Source organism: Elgaria multicarinata, chromosome 7 (assembly GCF_023053635.1).
Source record: "Elgaria multicarinata webbii isolate HBS135686 ecotype San Diego chromosome 7, rElgMul1.1.pri, whole genome shotgun sequence".
Classification (NCBI taxonomy): Eukaryota; Metazoa; Chordata; class Lepidosauria; order Squamata; family Anguidae; genus Elgaria; species Elgaria multicarinata.
The window spans coordinates 6,127,585-6,147,890 of NC_086177.1; the positions used below are offsets into that span (position 1 = coordinate 6,127,585).

At 40.0% G+C, this 20,306-nt stretch overlaps 1 protein-coding gene across 2 annotated transcripts in view; it reads left to right on the forward strand.

The window, feature by feature from the left end:
• The window catches only part of SLC24A3 (solute carrier family 24 member 3), a 161,793-nt gene that overhangs the window by 133,853 nt on the left and 7,634 nt on the right, over positions 1–20,306 (forward strand). For both annotated transcript variants that reach the window (XM_063130173.1, XM_063130174.1), the window contains exons 10-14: positions 3,470–3,630; positions 10,845–11,118; positions 12,334–12,500; positions 15,700–15,814; positions 16,764–16,876. In XM_063130173.1, the coding sequence (XP_062986243.1) occupies positions 3,470–3,630; positions 10,845–11,118; positions 12,334–12,500; positions 15,700–15,814; positions 16,764–16,876 (830 nt within the window). The remainder of the gene's footprint in view (positions 1–3,469; positions 3,631–10,844; positions 11,119–12,333; positions 12,501–15,699; positions 15,815–16,763; positions 16,877–20,306) is intronic.

Consider the following 20,306-nt stretch of genomic DNA (forward strand, 5'->3'; position numbering starts at 1 on the left):
TTTTTTGAGAGTGTAGTAGACTGTAGTTTGCCTTTTGCAGCAGATTCTTGAAGTCTTTTACAAGTCTTTCCTGAATGAGGATCTGAACCACAAAGTTTTTGTACAAATGATGTATATGTGTTATACTAGATAACTGACCACGGCCATTTCTACATCTGCCTTTTCCCCCGGAATCATCCCGGGATCATCCCTGTGCATGCAAATGATACCCAGGGGATCCCAGGAGCAGTCAGGGACGATCCCTCCATTTTCCTGGAATAATCCTTAGGTGCAGAAAGGTAAATTGCCCAAGATAAATTGCCCTTCAGAATATTTGTTTATATATCTCATATTCTGGTGCAACATGGCAATAAAACCCTTGACATCTCCTGTTTTTAGCTCTGAATCAAGTGTTTGATGTGCTTTTGGATCAGTGTTTAATGTGTATAACGATTTATGTCACTGTTCCACTGCAGATTAAGTTGTACTGAGTAATTCCCAATAACATATGTAAAGAGCTGCAGGGTAGCCAGCCAACAGACCAGGCTTACTCATGTGAGAGCAGCTCCCTGCTATTCAAGGAAAATATGATTGCACCAAGTTTTAATCTTTAAAGCCATAATTGGCTCAGGAACAGGATATCTAAAAGACACGAAACTGCGCAGAGATGAAGCATGTGCTGACTGACAACAAGCCCTCTTTAGCTGTGGTTTCCCAACTGGAATTCTCTTACCCAAGAGGCTCATCTGGTGCTGAGTCTGATAACCTTTCGCACCAGATCTTTTTTATTTGCCAAGGCTTTTTAAATACTGAGTTTTTATATAATGTTTTAATTTTTTCCGTTCTGACTGTGTTGTGCTGATTTTATGTCTTTATTGTTTTTTTTATTATGTGGGTAGCTCTGAGAGGTTTTATCTGAAGTGCAAGTTAGGACTTTTGTTTAAAATAAAATAAAATCCTGACCCAGCCAAGCCTCCCAGCTGAGTTTACATTGAACATTTAAACACATGCCTCTGTTGCCCAGGCTTTATATGCTTGCTGCAGGAAACACGCAGCAATCATATTTGCCAAGTAAACCAATCCAGTGCTTCAAAACAAACCAAGAGTAAGAGGACCAGGTGTACACTGCCAGCATTTCCCCTAATCTGAAGAGTTCTTTGCCTAGCCAGACAGAACAGAGAAATCAATTCAGACAAGGAAAGCTTTAAGGAGCTGCCATTTCCCTCCAGAACCCTCCTTCAAACAATGCTCTGCCATGATATACTGTCACTTAAAAAGGTGATTGCAGCTGCCAGAAGATACAATGGCCCTTGATTTCAACCCAAATTCCCCCACATCATTTTTACTTGCAGACAAATGGAACAGCCTTATAAGTAAGAACTTTCTCCACAGCATAGTCTGAAGACACATCATACAGCAAGCGTGCTGCAGTGAAGCAGGTCTGGATCTGGCCAGAATAGGGAGTGTCTGACATCTTGAGTTCTGCAGAAGAAAGCCAGGATAGAGATACAATAAGTAAGGCATTCTAGAAACTCATTCGCATTGGAATTAATCAGATTAGTCAGGAATTAGCCACTACACCCTCGGGTGCGTTCAAAGTGCATGTCTAATCTCCCTTTTTTGATACTGCAAATACTACTACTACTAAGTGATTGCAATGGAAAAGCAGGATATAAATGCTTCTAATAACAGGCATATATAATAAATGTGAGTGTTCAAAGTGCTTCACATGCATTATCTCAATAATCCTTACAAGAGCAGTGCATACAACTACACCTGCATGGTGCGGAGAGAGTATGGGGAGAAAGTTTTTTTCTCTGTTTCTCATGCTGTATTGGATGGAGCAGGGTTATTCTTACTTTCTTGGGAAGCTTAATATTACTACGCCTATATCAAGGAGTGGGAGCTATTAGTGACTTGCCTTAAGCCAACTTGTGAGGTGGGATTTGAACTGGGCACTTCCTGACTCATACGTCATCCTCTTATGCTACAACCCTCTACTTCCTTATCTGGGTGTAAATCCTGTTGAACTGAGTGAAACTTCATTCTGAGTAGACACACATATGATAGGATTGCACTGTCATAAGAACTTAAGAAGAGCCCTGAGGCTGGATCAGACCGACGGTCCATCTAGTCCAGCACGCTGCTCACACAGTGGCCAACCAGCTGTCGGCCATGGACCAACAAAGCAGGACATGGTGCAACAGCACTATCCTGCCCATGTTCCCCAGCAACTTGTGCATATAGACTTACTGCCTCAAACAATGGAAATAGTACACAACCATCAGGGCTAGTAGGCATTGATAGCCTTTGCCTCCAGGAATTTATCCAACCCCCTTTTAAAGCCATCCAAATTGGTGGCCATCACTACATCTTGTGGTAGCCAATTCTATAGTTTACCTATGTGAAGAAGTACTTCCTTTTATTTGTCCTGAATCTCCCACTAATTAGCTTCATGGGATGACCCCGGGTTCTAGTACTATGGGAGAGGGAGAAAAATGTCTCCCTATCCCATTCTCCACACTATGAATAATTTTGTACACCTCTATCATGTCTCCCCTTAGCTTCTTTTCCTCCAAGCTAAACAATCCCAGCTGTTGTAACCTTCCCTCATAGGGGAGCTGCTTCAGCCCCTTGATCATTTTAGTTGTCTTTTTTGGCACTTTTTCCAGCTCTATGATATGTTTGTTTGTTTTTGGGTGTGATAACCAGAAATGTACACAGTATTGTATTCTAAGTGTGATCGCACCATAGATTTGTATAAAGACAATATGATACTGGCAGTTTTATTCTCAATTCCTTTTCTCATAATGCCTAACATGGAGTTTGCCTTCTTTACAGCAGCCGCACACTGGGTTGACATTTTCATCAATCTGTCCACCACAACCCCAAGATCTCTTTCTTGTTCGGAGATCTCAGCCAGTATGGTACTCCAGATCTTTACATCTGCTGGGAAAGACTTATAAAACATCATAGTTGCTAAGAGAAGGTGTCTGAAAAATAGTATGCTGGTACTACACATTTTGAAAACTGAGCTGTTGGGAGTCTTTGGTTTAGGTTTGGCAATAATTGTTCAGAAACTGCAGGCATGAAATCTTTTGTGGTTTGTTACATGTTAGTTTACAATGCAGCAAAACACTCAATTCAGCATTTATAGAACTGTGAAGAGACCCTCATACTACCACTGTCAGCTTTTAAACTTTATACAGATTACAGCTTTTAAGATCCTTTAAAGTGCTATGATGGAGTCATTGCTGCCTTTAGATGCATAAGTTCATCTTTGTCTTGGCAGATGGACTAAATACAGCTATTTAACGTTCTGTTTTCCCCCCCAGAATGAGATAGTCTTCAGGCATTTCTAAAATTTAGGGGGAAATTATTAGAATTGGTTAATGTTAGGGCATATCAATGCATGGCAAGCACTTAAGAAAATAGAAACATCTGATGATGCGAAAGACTTTTCCCCTCCTACTCTGTTAATTATCTTTAGGAAATTTCCACCGCAAAGCTTCCGTGATCATGGTGGATGAATTGCTGTCTGCATATCCGCACCAGCTTTCCTTTTCAGAGGCTGGGCTCCGGATAATGATAACTAGTCACTTTCCTCCCAGAACCCGACTCTCTATGGCCAGCCGCATGCTGATCAATGAGGTATGTTCTGTTTTGTTCAAATGCTGCACTCCATCCTTTCTTTTTCCATGCTTCAACTATACTCTGTAGCCTGGAAGCAAGTTTGTGACACTCCTTGTGTGCTCCGAAGGCACTATTCAGAAAGGGTAACAAGGGGGCCTCTCTCCGTGATGCCCTTGAGGCTGACTGTTTCTCGTACTGTTCCTCTTCCTCTCACCTCATACCGGGTGGCCAGAATCTTTATCACAGCAGGGTGGGGCAGGGTTGTTGTTGTTGTTTATTCTACAGGAACATCCTGGGTGCAGTGACAGATAAGCTAAGAGAGTGTCAGAATGAGCCATATTGTGGACGATGGGAGCGTAGGAGCAGCAGCAGCACTGACAGGGTGGAGGAGGAACTCTGGTGCTGAGAGATTAGAAGGCTGTACTAAAAGTATATGGAGAAACAGGGGGAAAGCAAATCCCCAAGGGAATAATTGGAACACAGCCTACTCTTAGCAGAAACTTCAAAACATTGTCCAAAAATATAATATTGCTTTGTTTCCAAGACAATGCTACAAGATTGGTCACTTTTGTCCCTATATTGTAGATCAGAAACAAAGATTGACAAAACGTCATCTCAGGAGTTTCCTATCCTCTATCCCAGTAATCCCTGTTATCAGGGCATTTCTGAAAAAGACAGAGCAGAAAATGCACCATCTTACAGTGTCCTAAATATTTGCATAATTCAATATTGCAGGGATGAAATGGTGAGATATTTGGTTATCAACATCAAATTCATAGGGACATTGTTGTTTGTATTGATATTTAAGAGCCTTTAACAGCAAAGCTGTAGCCTTTAAATAATTTACTCAGTAGGTTAATCTACTTAAAGCTTTAGTTGATTAATCACCATGTCCAATTTTAATTGGTGGCATTGAAAATTAAGGGCGCAGTTGGTTATTTATTGAGTCTATTTTGACTATGATGGGTTAACAGATTGTAGCATGAGATAGCCTTTCCATCTAACAAGGAGTGATCGATTTTGGAAGTTCTCCAAAAGGGTATCTATATTGAGGCTTCAAAGGGTGTCTATATTGAGGCCGATGTATGCATACTTAATTCATTCTTTCATTCATTGTTTAGTTAATTAAGAGCTATATGATTACTCATTGTTTAAAAACATAAACCATTCTTTTTTTTTTAAATAATTTTTTATTTTCTACAATACTTAAACATACACATTACATTCACATAAAAAAAACAGCAACAACAACATACTACATAATGTTCAATTTTGAATACAAAATATCTTATCTTAATAACATAATCAAATAAAACCTACAAGTGCACCCCCCACCTCATTCCTGATTCCAGAATCTCATACTTTCTTCTGCTGGTGGTTTCCCACTTCCCTTAGAAAACACAAACACTAGGAACTGTTTCCAAATTCCTTCAAAATCATTTGATTTAGCTATACCTCTTCTCCATTTAATATTACTTGTTAATTTATCATTAATAGCTATATCCCATACTTCTTTATACCATTCTTCAATAAAATATTCCCCTTGAATCTTCCAGTTCCTAGCTACAATTAATCTTGCTGCAATCAACAAATTCGTTATCAGTTCCTTAATTTCCTTTTTACATTTAAAATCTTCTTCAAATAGTGATAGCAATGCAACTTTTGGTGTTCTTTCTATCTTCATTTCCACAATTTCTTCAGTCTCCAAAAACACCATCTTCCACAATTTCTGAACATAGTTACATTCCCACCACATATGCAAATACGTTCCTTTAACTCCACAACCTCTCCAACAATTTTCTGATTGCTGATTGTTTATCTTATTCAATCTAACCGGAGTTAGGTACCACCTCCATACAATTTTATAATAATTCTCTTTTATTCTTACTGACATATTTCTCAATGCTCTTTGTTTCCATAATCCCTCCCAACCCTGTTGTCCTATTTGTACCTTCAAATCTGTCTCCCAAACCATTTTACCCGAATTATCCACCGTCCCTTCCTCCACCAATATTCTATATATTCCACTCATCAACCCTTTTAACACTGTTCTTTTCTCCCTTTCCTTATCTTTTTTAACTATTAATTCTTCAAACTTTGTTAATTCTCTACACTCTCCATTATCTCTAACCCACTTTTTAGTCCATTGTTCTAATTGCCTATAATTTAACCAAGTTAACTTCTTATCCTTCAGAACCTCTTCCATATCCTCTCTTGTACTCATTCCCCTTAACCAATCCCTTAATTTCATTTTATTTTTTTCTATTAAAACTTTACTTAATCTACTCTTTAGTTCCTCCGGGAAATTCTTCAACAATATTACCGGTGACAAAGGAGAGCTGCTTGGCAGCAGCACCCCTTTATATTTACTCCAAATTTCCCAGTGAGACCTCAAAAGCGGATTATTTATACTTTCCACCCATTTTTTTCCCCTTCCATAAAGAAGACATTTTCTAATTTAGTCTTTATATTACTCATATTTTCTTCTTCCATCCAATCTAATTCCCCTAATCCTATAATTGCCTCCACTATATATCTTAATCTTTTAGCTACATAATATAATTTAAGATTCGGGAGACCCAATCCTCCCTTTTTTTGGCTCAAATACCATTTACTTTTATTTACCCTCGCTTTCTTATCACCATTACAATAATTATTTATAATCATTTGCCAACTTTTTAACTCTAATTCTGAGATTTTTATTGGTAACATCCTAAACACAAAATTAATCTTTGCTAAAATCTTCATTTTTATTAATGCTATTCTTCCAAACCAAGATAAATTTAACCTTTTATACTTTTCCAATTTTGCTAAAATCTCTTTTTTTAGCACATTTAAATTTTCTTTCTCTAAACTCTCTAACTTCTGCGTAATTTTTATTCCCAAATATCTAATCTGATTCTTAACTCTGATCTCTCTTCCCCTTCCTTCCCAATCCTTCTCTTCCTTTTTAGTATAATTGAACAACATCAATTCTGATTTAGACCAATTTATTTTTAACCCCGTAATATCCTCAAATTCTCTCAATAGTTGTTTAATTCTCCCCATCTTCTCTATTGGATTCTTTATCGTCAACAACGTGTCGTCTGCAAACATATTCAATTTAATTTCTTTCATACTACCTATCCCTTCAATCTCCTCATCTTCTCGTATTGCATTCGCCAATAATTCCATTACCATTACAAATAGGACTGGTGAGAGCGGACAGCCTTGCCTTGTCCCTCTGGCTAGTCGTATCTTATCTGTCACACCATCATTTACTACCACTACGGCTGTATTTTGAGAGTATAACTGTTCTATTATCGCTTTAAATTTATTTCCAAATCCCATTTTATTTAAAACCATCTTTAAAGCTTGCCAGCTCACACAATCAAAAGCCTTAAAAATATCCAATGCCAGAATTCCCGCTTTAACCCTAGACTTATTTATCACCTGTATTGCATTTAATACTCTTCCCACTAAATTAGGCATCTGTCTACCTGTCACAAATCCACATTGGTCCTCCCCTATATATTCCTCTATAAATTTATTCAACCGCCTTGCTAAAATAGTTGAAAAAAGCTTAGCATCCTGGTTTATTAATGAAATAGGTCTATATGAATCAGGGACAGTCAAATCTTTATCTGGTTTTGGTATTAAAATTATTAATGAATGTTCCCATGATTCTGGCGTTCTATCCCCTTCCAATATGGAATTATACAAATTTATTAATTTTGGTATTAAAATTCCTTTAAAAACCTTATAATATTCTGGTCCTAAACCATCTACCCCCGGTGATTTACCCGGCTTCAAATTCTCAATTACTTCTTCTACTTCTCCTTGAGTTATTACCTTCTCCATTAAGTCTTTATGCTCTATTTTTATTCTCTTCTTTATATATTTTTCTATATAAGCTTCCAACTTTTGTTTTTGGGTATCCTTTCCCTTATACAATTCCTGATAAAACTCCTGAAAAATCTTTACTTTCTCTTTCATTGTATGACAATACTTCCCTTGTTTATCCTTCAAAATCCCTATCCCGTTCCTGGCTTTTTCCTTTTGTGTGAGCCTGGCAAGCACTTTAGAATTCCTATTACTGTTTTCAAAATACTCCCTTTTCATATATATTAAATTCTTTTGAACCTCCTCTAAATTTTCTAATTGTTTTTTCTTTGCCTGTATTTCTATTAATTTATATTTATTTTTATATTGCCAATAATCTTTCTCCATTTTCTTAATCTCTTCCTCCAATTGTTCCTGCTCTGCTGCTTGTTGCCTTCTTAAATTACACATTTCTCTAATACATATCCCTCTCGATACTGCCTTCATGGTATCCCAAACTACTGCCCTTGACGTTCCTCCCTTCTCATTAATTTCCCAAGCCTCAATCAATTCTCTCTGCATTTTTTCTACCACCTTATTATACTTTAACAGTTTTGTGTTTAGTTTCCACCTAAACGCTTCCTTATAATTCTTTTTGACTGTAAATTCTAAACTTAACAAAGCATGGTCCGTTACCTTTATTACCCCCATTTCCATTTTACAAACCTTACTTGCAAACTCTTTTGAAACCATTATATAATCTATTCTAGAATATGTCTGATGAACTGGGGAGTAATAAGAGAATCCCGGATTCAAGCCATTCAGTAAACGCCAACAATCTACATAGTCTTTTTCTTTAACTAGTTTATTTAATATAGTAATATTATTTCTTTTTTCCACATTTGTGGGGTTTGATCTATCCACTCTATTATCCATTACCATATTAAAATCCCCAGCTAAAATTAGAAATCCTTCCCTGAACTCCTCTATTTCATTAAATAAATTCATAAAAAAATCTCTATGTTTCTCATTAGGGGCATAAACATTTACTAATGTATATTGCTCACTTTCTATTTGCCCCTTTATCATAAGATATCTACCATTATCATCCTTTCTTACAGTTTCCAATATGAATCCACTTTTTTTTGAAATCAAGATTGCTACTCCATTTTTTTTTGACGTCCCTAATGACTTTTCATAATAAACAGACCACCTTGTCCGGATTTCATTTACGCCATCAAATTTTTGGTGTGTTTCTTGCAACATGATAATATCCGATCTTTCTTTATTTAACATTTGTTCTATTCTCCTCCTTTTCACGACTGCCCCCAGACCTTTAACATTGAGCGTTGATACTTTAATATTCTTATTCATAATCTCCCTTTTGATTTTCCTTCCGATCCCATGTGCTCTGCAACTCATAAACATAAACAACAACAAATATAACAATAAACCCTGAACCCCCCTTCATCCCCCACCCTCCCCCCTAATAATCCCCCCCAACCCCTCTCCCCCCCACTACTTCCCCCCTCCCCATATCCCCGTGAGTCTATTACTCCGGCCATCTAACTTAGGGGAGAGGGGGGAGGCGGGGCCCCGCCCCAACGGCACGATCTCTGTATTTAATTACTTATCCTTAATTATCTCATAACAACATTCCCCATTTACCCCGTCCCAGACGCCCCGGCTACGGCTCCATTCTCGTCTCCAGCTCCAAAACTTGCATCCTTAAATAACCCCAATCTCTTCAGCAGCTCCTTGCCTTGCTCCAGAGAGGTTACTCTGTAATCACCCCCAGCAAAAGAAAACTTCAAAAAAACCGGGTAACCCCAAGCATATCTCACTACATTCTTTGCTAATGTTTCAGTTATTTGCTTAATGCTGCGCCTCCATTGAAGTGTCTGCTGACAAAGATCGTTGAATACTTGCACTGTTTTGCCTTTATATTTAATCATGACCATAGCCCTCAATTTCTTCATCACTTCCTCTTTTTTATAGTAACTGCCAAATCTCACAAGAATGTCTCTGGATGATCCTCTATACTTTGCTCCTCCCACTCTATGGATCCTTTCAATATCACCGTCGTTTATATCCAAATCTGGCATCATATCGTTGAACCACTTCAAAACTGTTTTTCTCAAATCCTCTCCTGGTTCTTCAGCAAATTGTTTAATGCGCACATTACAACGCCGTTCCTGATCTTGAAGTCGGATCAGCTGTAGATCTTGATTTTGCAATTTTACCTCACAGCTTTTTTCAAAAACATCCTGTTTTTTCGCAAGTGCTTTAACTTCCACATCCAGCTTCTTTATCTCTCTATCATTCTCCGCTATCTTGTCTGCTAGCGCCCCCATACGGGCAGCCGCTTTTTTTTCATTCTCATCCATCTTCTTGCTCAAAGTGGCAGTGCTGTCCAGGATCAGTTTTTTCAATTCTCCCAAGGCAGCTGAAATTGGCTCCGTGCCAAAACCTTCAGCCATTTTATTAGACCCTTCTGAATCACTTCCAGAACTTTGTAAGTCTTTTTCAACAGGCACTTTCTCAAGACGGGCCAAATTATGGTTAGAAGGATGAGTTCTTTGCCAAGTAGCCTTCCCCGGGTTTTTTTTTCCTTTTTTTCTAATATACGGCATGGATCTATTTTTAACTCAGTCAATGTCCCGTTTACAATCCACCGCGTCTCCCTCTTCTTAGCAGATAAAGACCTTATTCTTCGATGCTTTTTTATTTAAAAGGGTGAATTTACTGCTCATTAAACCTTTCTCTCAGATTAGGAGTATATAAATCATCAGTTTATCAGACTAGAAGACAGGAGAGCTCTAACATTCCAAACATTCCAAAGTTTGTTTCGCTTCTAGCTCCCCCCTCCTTCCGTCTGCTTGCAGCCAGAGAACGGGCTGTTTTTCTCCTCCTTAATCTGAGTTTGCTTCCAAAAAACAGGATTTTCACCCTCTCTTAACAATCATAAGCATCCTCCTTCACTTTCATTTACGACCCATGCCTTTTTAAATGAGATAATAAGCTTTTCAGATCCCCCCCTCTCGGGAGCTCTCAAGAAGAGATCTTACCCGTCATGACGTCCGGCTCCGCCCAAAACATAAACCATTCTTTGCATCTTCAAATGCTAGAAAATTCAGCTTTTATAACTGAATATTGAGAGTCTCGTCGAATAAAGTATGCAGGGAGGTGTTGGATGTTTTATTATGTTCTTAATGGTTTTAATTTTTGTGAACCGCCCAGAGAGCTTCGGCTATTGGGCTGTATAAAAATGTAATAAATAAATAAATAAAAATTGTAAGAGCTCTGAAATCACATCAGATGACACTATAGTACATGCATCAGCTAAAATATTTATTATCAGCAATTAATTTAGATATCTGATATTTTTTAAAAAAAAATACTTATACACACCTCTTTATTTCTTCCCCCAGAGGCAAAGGCTAATAAACAGCAGAGTATATACCAATGGGGAATCAGAGGTGTCTATCAAGGTTCCTGTCAAGCATACTGTGGAGAATGGGTCAGGACCCAGCAGTGCAGCTGATAGAGGTGCAAATGGAACCAGAAGAGACGAGGAAGCAGCTGAAGCAGGGAATGAAACTGAGAATGAAAACGATGACAATGATAACAATGAGAACGATGAGGAGGAAGAGGAGGAGGAGGAAGAGGATAATGACGGGCCTTACACTCCCTTTGACCCACCCTGTAAGGAATTCCTGTGTTTCACTTATCTATTCCTGACTTTAATACTTTACATTCTGCTCTTCCAAACATCCTTGAAACATCTGCTTAGTCAGTTTGGCTAGATCCGCTTCAGATTCTTGCAAGCCATTATGGCACCCATGATTTACAGCGCAGCATGGTAACAACATGCCCTCATACCAGCTATGCTTTCTGCTGCTCTGGCATTGTGTGTTGCATTGGGAATTCTGAAAGTTCCTGCAGCGACAGGCAGAGAAAGCGGAAGGTAATTGAAAAGCTGTTGGCTGCTTTTCTACATCATTTATCTGTGCTTATCTTTTTTTTTTCTCCCTTAGTGGCTAATTTTCCATAGCAGTTGGGAGGGGAAGGAGCAGCGATTATCAGCTGCTAAGGAAATAGAATCATAGAATCATAGAATAGCAGAGTTGGAAGGGGCCTACAAAGCCATTGAGTCCAACCCCCTGCTCAATGCAGGAATCCACCCTAAAGCATCCCTGACAGATGGTTGTCCAGCTGCCTCTTGAAGGCCTCTAGTGTGGGAGAGCCCACAACCGCCCTAGGTAACTGGTTCCATTGTCGTACTGCTCTAACAGTCAGGAAGTTTTTCCTGATGTCCAGCTGGAATCTGGCTTCCTTTAACTTGAGCCCGTTAGTTACTTATATGAGATAAGCAGAGAAATACAGTGGATGGTGAAAGGATGACAGTGGCTCTTGAATCCCCTACCTGGGGTCTTTTTTTGTGCTTGTCTCTCGGGGCAGCAGGATTCAGAATTCCCGGCATCCAGTCATTCTGAGATACACATGACTTATTTTCACATACCGAGTGTAATGTGGAGCCAGGAACTAGAGAACGCCTGCATAACAAGCAGGAAACATTGAAGTAAGGTGTGTATGTTTCATTCAGCCAAAATCCAAGAAAGTAGTATTTGGGATGGGTACTGAAAAGAAACCATATAATTCCAAACTCTAGATTTATTTTGTCATTTGTGAGGCTTAATTGTGGCTAATGGGCTGGCTGTAAAGATTCCTTTTCCTTTTGACTATCTCCTATTTCAAAGGTGAGGCAACTATACTGGCCTGAATTGCTCCGTTTCTCCTGTCCTTGTGATTGGGTATATACATTTTCCTAACAATACTGCACTGAGCCAAGTTTTTAACCATTCAGAAAAGGAGGAATTTCCTTTTTCTTTTCTTTTTTCTTCTTTTTCTCCCTTGCAGCTGGCATAGTAGAAATAGTCAAGTGGCTGTTCACCTGGCCATTGTCTCTGCTCTTGTACTTCACGGTGCCCAACTGTAATAAACCCTACTGGGAGAAGTGGTTCTTGGTCACTTTTGCTTCCTCTACACTCTGGATTGCAGCCTTTTCCTACATCATGGTATGGATGGTATGTATTGGGCCTGATGAATATTGGAGGTCTTTGAGCTTAATAGGTGTTCTATTCTGTTAAGAGATTTGGAACATAAGAAGTAGGGCTGTGCTCCGCTCCGTTCCGGATCCCTGGATCCGGAGCGGATCGGGCCGATCTGGACTCCCTAAATTTGGATCCAAATAGGGTCAGGGGAGGTCTGGATTGGTTCAGATCGATCCAGAGCTCGGACGCCATTTTGGGTCAAACTGTGTTTTTTTTCCATTGACTTGCATTGGAAAAGAAAAACACCTGTAACTTTTTTATTTTTCAAGATACATACATGTAACTAGACACCATGATAGCTTCTGAATAGATCCTTAGTCACGCCAGTTTTGAAGCAAATTGAATCATCCCCTGATTTTTAGGGAATTTTTAAAGCTTCCACACCCCCATTTACAAAACTGCATTTATCTCTGTCATTTTTCAAGATACACACATGTAACTGGGCACCATGATAGCTTCCACATAGGACCTTAGGCATGGCCACTTTGAAGGAAATGAGATCATCCCCTGATTTTTAGCGAATTTTTAACGATTTAACCCTCAACCATTTCCCCGATTTACAAAATTGCATTCATCTCTGTCATTTTTCAAGATACATACATGTAACTGGGCACCGTGATAGCTTCCACATAGGAACTTATGCATGCTGACTTTGAAGGAAATCGGATCGTGCCCTGATTTTTAGCAATTTTTTAAAGTTAAACCTCAACCACAATATCCTTCAGAAATAAAATGTGTATTGGAAGGAGATAATGAAAGTGCATCTCAGGACGATATTAGCACTTCAAAGGGAACACAGTGGAAAGGAAACACTGTAATACAATGTGTGTATCTTGAAAAATGACAGAGATAAATGCAGTTTTGTAAATGGGGATGTGGAAGCTTTAAAAATTCCCTAAAAATCAGAGGATGATTCGATTTGCTTCAAAATTGGCATGACTAAGGATCTATTCAGAAGCTATCATGGTGTCTAGTTACATGTGTGTATCTTGAAAAATAAAAAAGTTATAGGCATTTTTCTTTTCCATTGTAAGTCTATGGGGAGAAATCTGGACTTCCGGATCTCGCTCCGGATTCGGATCCGGATCGGTTCAGTCCCAATCTGGAAGGTCCAGATCGGGATCCAGAGTGGATCGGGGGTTCCCTGCACAGCCCTAATCAGAAGAGCTGTGCTGGAATAGACCAATGGTACACCTACAGCAACATCCTGTTCCCAAAAGTGGTCAGCCAGATGCTTCTCAGAACCCCACAAGCAAGATACAGCGGCACTAACCTTTCCTGATTTGCCCTCCACCAGCCCATTAGCTAGGTCCCATTTAAGTACTGGGACTAATAGCATAGACCTATCCTCTGCCTTTTAAAGACTTCACATCTTGCAGCAGCTCATTCAATACAGAAATTCTGCATTGTGTGAAGAAGCACTTTCTTCTCTCTGCCTTAAATTGAGGTCCAGAGCCTTAGCATTTAGACCTTGCTGCAGGACTCAATTCACCCAACATTGCTACGGAGTAAATTCCACATACTCATGGCTGTTAGTTTTTTGCTCTACAAAGTTAACATTCTGTACCAGGGTGATTCAAATTCTGTGCTCAGTAAAGCTCAATTCTGCAACCTGCATATAGTAAGTCAATGAAGCAATCAAGCTTCATTTCTTTGTTCTTACAGCGGTTATGCAACCACTGTGAGAATGAGCAAAGAGCAACCCCCTTCTTTCCTGAACAAGAGACAAAGAGAGAGCTGGGAGCATGTTTCTAGCAGCCACTACAGGTGCCAGGAGACTTCTTTCTACTTGTAGCCTTGATATGAGGCAAATACGTGAACTGGAATCTCAGGCAGCGCAATTGCCATGGGCTTTTTTCTAGAATTTTCTTGAAGTGAAACTTTCACTACACTCCCCGCTAATGAGAAACAGAGTAGGGCCCTACCACAGGAACTTTCCCTGGGCAGCACTTCAGCAGAAGTGAAATACTTCCTTTTGCATCCCTATCTAGTTAACTTCTGCTTTTGCTGTCCAGAAATGTAAGACCAGTTAAAGGGAGAAATATGCAAAGGGTGGATGCTAGGGAGGAAGTGGTCAAGTTCCATATAAATATCCTGTAAATAAAATTAATTTGCAACTTGCCTGTTTTCATTATTTTCTTTTTGGGTTGAGATTTGGAAACTGCCTATAAATTTGCTGTAACATAAATGAACCAACAGTAGAACTTTTAGAGTGTTTATTTATTTATTTATTACATTTCTATACCGCCCAATAGCCGAAGCTCTCTGGGCGGTTCACAAAAATTAAAATCATAGTAAGACAATCAACAGGTTAAAAGCACAAATACACAATACAATATAAAAAGCACAACCAGAATACACGTAGCTTGAATGGTGAGCCTGCTGTTGATCCACAAACAACCATTTTCAGCCTGTCATACAACCATTCCCTAGACAATTGGGTCCTTGTTTCCAACAGAAGCTGGCTGTTCAGAATGCTGATTGGCTAGTCCTTGTGACAATCACAAAACCCCTCCCAGTGTAGTGTTTCTTTAAAAAAAGAAGATAAAGTGGCTTTGTTATTATTTTTTGAAGGCATTGGATAAATATTTAATGGCAAGACCATACCAAATGCCTCGGGCTTGAGGGGGTTTAGAGTCAAAAGCTTCCAGAAGTATGGAGGAAGAGATGAAGAGAGATTTGGTGCCAGGTGCATCTGTCATTGAAGGAGCCAAGGCAGGAAGAAGCAGAACCCACCCTGGCACAGGAAAAAGCCACATTGGCTCCTCTAGGATCTCTATCAAATGAACGTTTTATTGCACACTCATTGCTGGCACTCATGGATTTTCGTGGGTCCCTCTCATGATGTCATCTGCCTCCCACCCCTTCTAGCCTTCTTCACGCAACAAAAAAACACCCCAGTAAGTCCAACTTACTTTTTGAGATGGAACTTGCTACTATCCCCTGTTGTGTGCAGGAGAAGCAGCACAATCAAAACAGACCACTAGATGGGCCACGTGCATGTTGTTTACTTCCTCTTTCGAAAGAGGAAGTAATGAGGGACAAATGCACAGGCGGAGAAGTGACGGTAAGGAAACACAATTTCCCCCTGTTTGGTGACACTCTAGGTAGGTATATCCATATGCATTCTTAGTGAGCTTTAGCATCCTGACCATTCATTTCATTTCTCTAGGTCACAATCATTGGCTACACTTTGGGGATTCCAGATGTGATCATGGGGATCACGTTTCTGGCAGCTGGAACCAGTGTACCAGACTGCATGGCAAGCCTTATTGTAGCAAGACAAGGTAGGTTGCAGTATGTTAAAACATGGATATCAAAGAGTTGTTAAAGAGAAACATTACTTTTGCTTCAAGATTAATGGACAACAAATAATATAGCATAGAACATATGCTAGCAGTGTGAGGTACTATTTGTCACCTTAGCATTCATTCATTACTTGTTACCCAGGATTCTGTTTGGGAAGACATTGGGAGAGGGCTCCAGGCTTGCATTTTCCCTCTACTTTTCCTTTTCTAACCCTCCCTGCAATCTTCACCATGGATAGAAGATTATGAATGATTTGGGAGATTCTACAGTTATTGAATGCAGGATCTCCATAAACTTGTAAGACTGAATTTATGGGATTTGTATAATAAGTATTCACACATACACCCGCTAAGTATACTGCCAAGGGCTCCAAGAATTTCTCTCCAAACTGGCTGGATAAACAACAAAATTAATATTAGGTGTCAAGTCAGGAAGATTCTCTTCTTCCTCTTTATTCAAATTAGCTCAAACAATGAGCAAGGTGCCTGTGGTGAATAGATGGGGGTACGGGAGTTTAGCTTAAAAGCAGGAGAATGGTGCTGACAATGAAAATGGGAAGATGGGATATTGGTAAATGTACTGTCTGGGGGATTAGGGTTGTTGTAGTCCAACACAACTGAAAAGCATCAGGTTAAGGAAGGCTGGTGTAGTATATCCTCCTACTGAAATACAATTGTGGATATTTAAATCATTGAATCAACTGAGCTAATTAGACTGGTTCAGGATGTTTTGCTATGGATTGTCCACAATATTTGTGTGAATAGAGAGCCAAAATTATGGCCTTCATGAATATTATGTGGACAATTGCTAAACCTGTGAATTCTGAACTTGTGACTACCAGAGAAATAGAAGTAATGTGATAAAAAGAACTTAAGATTATGAATTCCCCTCTGCAAGCTGATTGATTATGATTCTTTGTTTCTGCAGGGATGGGTGACATGGCTGTGTCGAACTCCATTGGAAGCAATGTTTTCGACATTCTCATTGGCCTTGGACTTCCATGGTCTCTACAGACTCTGGCAGTAAACTATGGATCCTGTGTAAGTCCTGTACTTAGTTGAACTTCTCTTTCTGAGGCATACACTTCCTTTTAGTCCCTCTACAAAATCTACAGGTGCCTTTGAGTGATGTATACACAGAGAAATTATGGTTTATTATCTGTGAATATATACTTGGATACTTCGCTCAGCAATACTACAAATGAGAAGGATCTTGGAATTGTTGTAGATCACAAGCTGATCTCCCTCAACCTTGTGAAGTATGTTAGGTTGAGCAACCTTGCATGGGTTTGAATCTGACTTCCCATGATCTTAGAACTAAACTAGATGTGATGCTACTCCTATTGTTGTGTGCCAGTTATTTCTTTTCAAAAATATGCAAGGACAAGCAATGTCGGTAACCTCATGTCCAATTTGGTATGCAATTCAGTGTGCTAGCCATACACCACACTGGTGTGGTTTGGCTGACATCACAGCCCACTGTGGGCACAGCTCCACAGCAAATGTCATTCACCATCATGAATATGCAAGGTTTTGATGGGGCTTGTTCTGCCACTCAAACCTGGGCAGTAGGGGTTATTAGAGGGTCAAAGAGGGTCAAATAGGTAGGACCATTGTCTATTTTGGGTTTTGCAAGGATTATTTAACCCTCAATTAAACCCTGCTGCCTGGGTTTGGACAATAAGTTAAGCCACAGTAACCCCTGGTTGGAATTTGCATGTTCATAGTGGTTGCCGCAGCTCCTAACAAGTAAATTAACCCATGATGGGCTGTCGTGCCTTGCTAACTGGCCCATTGTCTCATTCTGGCAGTAGTATAACATCCTGGTTTGTGACATTGTGATGGTACCACCAAACATGGCTCAGGCAGAATCTGGATTGGCCAGTTAAATCCATCATTGGGAGGAACTTCTAAGTGTCAGAGGGAGAGGTGTGAGGCAGCAAGACCTGCTCTCTCGGCCTGCCTGGGGCCAACTGCCACTGTGACCCTCTTCTCCCAGAACTGTCTCCTGCAGTGACCATTTCACCCGGTCATTGTGTAACTTTTGTTATTTAAAAATATGGAAGAGTTGATTCCTGAATTTCTCTTATTTTTCTGTCCCTTTTCCTGTTGTTTCTCGCCTTCATTTTGAACTATAAATTGCCTTAAGTTCTTTTCTACGAAAGAGATAAATAATTTTAGTCAGTAAGTACAGTATATAAATAAATAAGTGCAGTTTAACCATGAACCTTGCTTATGAGTGGGAGGAATCTTGCTTAAAAAGGAATAATTAATTAGATGTCATTACACATAGAATTAATCCTATCAATCAGAAACCACCTGAATGTTAATTCATTCCAAGTCTAATGGAATATGTTAACGTGTTAGCAGCAAGGGCATAACTGAAACTTTTCACCATGTTCAGCAGAAAGAGCCTTTAAATATTTAATGCTTAGAAATGTATATCATTAAAACCACAACATGCACTCATGCTCACCACTTAGATGTTCTGTGGTAATTGTATGAAACCACACGACGACCACAGAAAGTTAGAAATGACAGGAGGGTGTTGTTAACAATAAGGCAGTCTGTGCTGACTGGGTGGGTGATATACTTCACCCTACCCACTGAAGGGACCCTTATGTTAGATGTAATCAACATCTAGTGTGTAAGAAACTCAGCCCGAGAATATCTCTTTAAATTGAAGATTCTATGAGTGTCCCATGATGCAATTCTCAAGCTTGCTAACTCTCAAACAACGTCCATCGCCTGGGTTCGTATGACATGACAAGCCACTGCGAGCTGGGTGCTCACAGACACCAGGCAAAACTGGTGCCCAATGGGCACATGGTGCAGCACAACAGCTCCCACAGATTAAACCATGGTGGGCGGCCTTTTCATGTGATCCAGGTCACTATATAGGAATTAAGTGTTGAATCAGCCAGAGCGCTCATAATATTTGCTAGCAGGAGGACCAGAAATACAACTGCATTTGTGGTAACAAAGAAAGCGTTTGCATATCTGGAACCTGCAGCAAAACTACTTTTGGCTTTGGCTGCAGTTCCTCACTTTCTCTTGAGCCAAGTGCCTCAGCAGAACTGGAAGCGGAGTGTGCCATTCGTCCTATTTTTTGGGTTTACCTTTGTAGAAACTATTGCTATAGCACTACCTTTCCCTGTGTAGGTGGAACAACAAGAGAGGCTGGGTGAATCACAGGGCTACTGAAATCTGTAAACATACAGTGACGATATTATTTTAATAAATGGAAGGTGCCTCTTATACCTGGGCCATTTGCTCACTGGGCTAGGGCCACTCTTCACCTGGTGGAGATTGGAAATGCATCCTGCTCCACCACGGTGCAAATGACCTCGAGTCTGAAATGAAAACTCCACCCAGAGGCTTTGTATGTAAGATTATTCCCATACAAAAAAGAAGAGAAAGGTTAGGGACATAGGAAGCTGCTTTATATTGAGTCCATCTTAGTTTAACGTTGTTGACACTGACTGGCAGCAGCTCTCCAGGGTTTCAGGCAGAGGTTTCTCCTGCCCTACTTGGAGATGCCAGGGATTGAACCTGGGACCTTCTGCATCCAAAGCATCTGCTCTACCGCTGAGCCATGGCCCCTCCCTTACTTGTCCAGTCATTTGCACCATTTGCATCACTTGTCCAGTTCTTGCATCATAACTGCATGATGGAGGGGAGTGTGCTTGGTAAATGTCTAACCCAGGTCTCAGCATGCTGATGATCTCTGGTCTGGGATCTGGGGGGGAAATGGTGGTTTCCCCCCGTTCTTGGTATGTAATTTCCTGATCAAAACCTAGAGAGGCACAGTCAGAAAATGTAGTTGGAAATGGCCGTTCATTGCGTGCTGCTTTCTTGCAAGTCAGCCTGTGCTGCTGTACGCAGCCCGGCCAGTCTCCACTTGCCTGCCAGCAGGGCCTGCGCTACCATTAGACTAACTAGATAGCCGCCTAGGGCACAGACCTCAGAGGGTCTGTGCCCTAGGGTACTGCCCTTTAAGGGTCACAGTTTTATACAAATTAGCTGTTTTAAGAAAAAAACATAATAAAAGGAAAATATAATAGTTCAGAAACTCTTCTTTAACAGCTGAATTGAAGATGGCAATTTTGGCTGTGTGTGCAAGTAGCTCGCCTTGTCTAGGGCACAAAATAGTCTGGCACTGGCCCTGCCTGCCAATCATCAGAAGGAGAAGACATTAAGTGGTGACCAGTATATAATCTAGGCAGTAAAATATTTTATAGCCAGCAGGGGGAGTTCCTTCTATGTTGTTGTTTTTCCTCTAGTTGTTCTTTGTGTGCATATTTCCTCATGGATTTTTGAACTATAGTTTGAGCTGTTCTGTTTAATTCTTCTGCCTCTGCCTGCAACGTGGCACAGATGAGGCATGCGAAGCACACCTTACCGAAAACTTCAACCCACGGGTTGAATGAATCTCTCCATTTGTGAGTTGTATGAGAAAAGTGCCAACAAT